The following is a 3,015-nucleotide window of genomic DNA, read 5'->3' as shown; positions in this document are numbered from 1 at the left end:
ACTGGGCAGGGGCTGGGCCTGTTGGGGGGCGTGACAGGGGAGAGGGTCTGGGGGTCCCGGCCAGACCCTCCTTTCCTGCAGGAGCTAGGGGTAGCTGGCTGTCCCCAAGGCCTGTGCCCACCACCCACCTTCCTTCCCCCTACCTCCGTGCAACCAGGGCAGGGCTTTCTCCAACAGAGCCCAGAAACTCAGAGGAAGAAAACCGAAGCACGGGACTTCCCAGGTGGTCTAGTGGCTAAGACTCCGAGCTCCCAATGGAGGGGGTCTGGGTTTGATCCCTGGTCAGGGAACTAGATCCCACGTGCCGCAACTAGAGATCCTGCACGCTGCAACTTAGACCCAGGCAGCCAAATAAATAAATAAGTGGAAAAGCAGAGCATGGGCGGTGGGCCCCGCCCCCGCTTACCTGGAAGAAGGCGGCGCTGGCCAGGTGCACCGGGATGCTCTGGGAGCCGCCAGTGGGCATGGGGGCCAGGGCGGAGGGCAGGATCTGCGGGCACTCCTGAGGGCTCTGCAGTCAAAACACAAGGAAGCGGGGCTGACCTGGGGCGTTCTGGAGGAGACGGGATTCACGACCCCCCCAGCCAGCCGGCGCAGTCCCATCTCCCTGGGGAGGCTCTGGGCAGCCCATGCAGTGAGGAAACGCTACTAATAAAACGACAGCCGCATCCACCACCACACACCACCTGACCTGATCCTACGAGCGGGAAGGTGTATTGGCCCCATTTCACAGACGAGACTGAGGCATGGAAAGAGGCAGTAACCTGCCCAGTGGAACCGAGTCCACATGGCCACGCCACGGAGAGCCTCTGCGGGGAGACCTCCCCGGCTCTGGGCCTCATCTTTCCCCAGTTGTAAAATGAGGCACTGCACTCACTTTCTGAGGCTCCCTGCAGCTCTGGAATTCCAGTTTCCAGATGGACACACGATGAATGATTCACAAAAGAGGAAACCACAGACTTCGGAGAGGCCCATGAGAAACAGGGTGTGAGGTTGCACACCCCTCCCCACTGCCCGGACGCATCACGAGCCCTGAGCTGGAGGCCTGGGCATGCGCGTTCCCGCGTCGGGTGTGGAGTCACTGCTGTTCAGTCACTCAGTCGTGTCTGACTCTCTGCGACCCCGGAACTGCGGCACGCCAGGCTTCCCTGTCCCTCCCTACTTCCCGGAGTTTGCTCAACTCAAGTCCATTGAGTAGATGATGCCAACCAACCAGCTCATCCTCTGCCACCCCCTTCTCCTCCTTCCTTCAATCTTTCCCGGGTTCTCGGGCCAGAGACTGAGGCCTGAGATTGAGGACCAAGGTGAGAGACTGGGACCCAGGGTCTTTTCTCAGTATTGTTAATCAGACAAGGAGCTCCTTGAGGGGACCCTCAGGGGCCCAGCATGAAACCAGAGCTTGAGGGACACCAATGCTTCACTTATTATCGTTGACCACGGTCATAAACAGCGACCACGATAGCGACAGTGGTTACCGGCCGGCGCCCACAGCCCTCCACATGCACCTGGAGAGTTCTGAGCACCCTGTGCTGTATTAATTCACCAAACCCTCCTCCCAAACGCCCTGTGAGGTGGGTACCACCGTTATACCCACTTGACAGACTAGAACACCGAGGCACAGAGAAACAAAGTGGTGTGCCCAGTACGGGGCGAGCAGCACAGCGGGCTCTACTGGCACAGACCCTGCTGCTGACCCCCAGGCCAGACACTGCGCCCAGACGATGAGTTTCCCCGGAAGCGCTGCCTGCTGCCGACCATAGGGGCCAAGGAGGCCGCCCGGCCCGGCCAACGCTGCAGGGCTGCAAGGCAGGAGCTGGTGTCCGGCTTGCTGTGTGACACGCAAGGCCGTCCCTCCCTTGAGCTGCTGTCCTGAGCCGTCCCATGTGTAAGCCCCGTGGAATTCCGGGGAATGGAACCCACATGTTTCCAATCGGGTTTCACTGCCGCTGCCAGGCCGCTTCACAGCTGGCCGGGGGCCCTGCGGCTGCGACCCTGGCTCCGGCCCAGCCGAGGGGAGGTGGCCAGCAGGGGCTGGAGGCGTGTGGGTCCAGAGGAAACGACGTGGGACCATCCCCGAGGGCCCTACTCTCCTAGATCCTCATAACCCACCATGGATGCCTGTACCTACTCTCCAGAGTGGGCAAGTCTGGGAGAGTGTGGGTGCGCCTCTGCCCTCTTTCAGCACCACCCGGAGGGTCGCTAATCTCCTCTGGGGACAGCTGGTCCAAGTGTGCCTGCATCTCCCCAGCCCCCAGGCCTGTGGTATGGGAGGACTGACCCTCCTCCCTAGCCCCAGGGATGGGCAGGCACCCAGGCCTGTCCTGGGCTCAGCGATTGGTTCGGGGAGTGGATGTGACCCAGTTCCCCTGGAAAAATTCTGCAGAACCAATGAGAAGGAGGGTCTCCTGGGATTGCCGGGGATCAGGACCCCACCCGGGGCTGCTAAGGCGTCTTGCGGCCAAGGGGGAGGGCCTGCCGGAGCGCGGAGGCCACCTGGAGGGGCAGGGACGGCCTGGTGATGCTGGGATCCAGCTGAGCCCGAAGGGAATGCCGCCCCTGGGACTCTGCACTCACACAGGCCGACTGGCTCTGCTGGGGCCGTGGCCAGCGGCTCGCAGAGCACCGCAGCCTCCTGTCCCATCCCAAGCTGAACCATCCAAGCCTCGGAGACAAGCTGAGTGGCTTCTCCCCCTTGGCCAGAGAATAGCCTCCAGGCTCAGGAAACCACGGCCCCGACTCTGGGCAGAGCCGTGAAGGCGGGAGAGCTGGAGCTGGGGGGACAGCGAGGCGGGAGCCCCAGGAAGCCCAGATGTCAGCCCAGCGCGTGCATCCAAGGCGGGGCCTCGCCTGACTGCACCTGACTCTGCACTGGAGCTCACAGACTCCCCCAGGGTCTTTCCACGTGCGAGGATTCAGAGTTCGGGACCCAACCTGGCCGAGCACTGAGTGGCCCCGCTGAACCCACCCAACCTGCTCCCTCCCTGCCTTTATGCGTTGCCCTGCCCCCCTTCTATA

The 3,015-nt window shown here is 62.5% G+C and overlaps 1 protein-coding gene across 1 annotated transcript in view; it reads right to left on the bottom strand.

The window, feature by feature from the left end:
• PLXND1 (plexin D1) overlaps positions 1 to 3,015 on the bottom strand; it is a 52,516-nt gene that overhangs the window by 21,069 nt on the left and 28,432 nt on the right. Inside the window, 1 exon segment of the mRNA XM_010862515.1 lies at positions 407 to 511. Within this exon segment, the coding sequence (XP_010860817.1) occupies positions 407 to 511 (105 nt within the window).

This window comes from Bison bison, unplaced genomic scaffold (assembly GCF_000754665.1).
Source record: "Bison bison bison isolate TAMUID 2011002044 unplaced genomic scaffold, Bison_UMD1.0 scf7180017864482, whole genome shotgun sequence".
Taxonomy (NCBI): domain Eukaryota; kingdom Metazoa; phylum Chordata; class Mammalia; order Artiodactyla; family Bovidae; genus Bison; species Bison bison.
The sequence above is the reverse complement of the archived record's forward strand: the minus strand, read 5'-3'. Positions and strand labels throughout refer to the sequence as shown.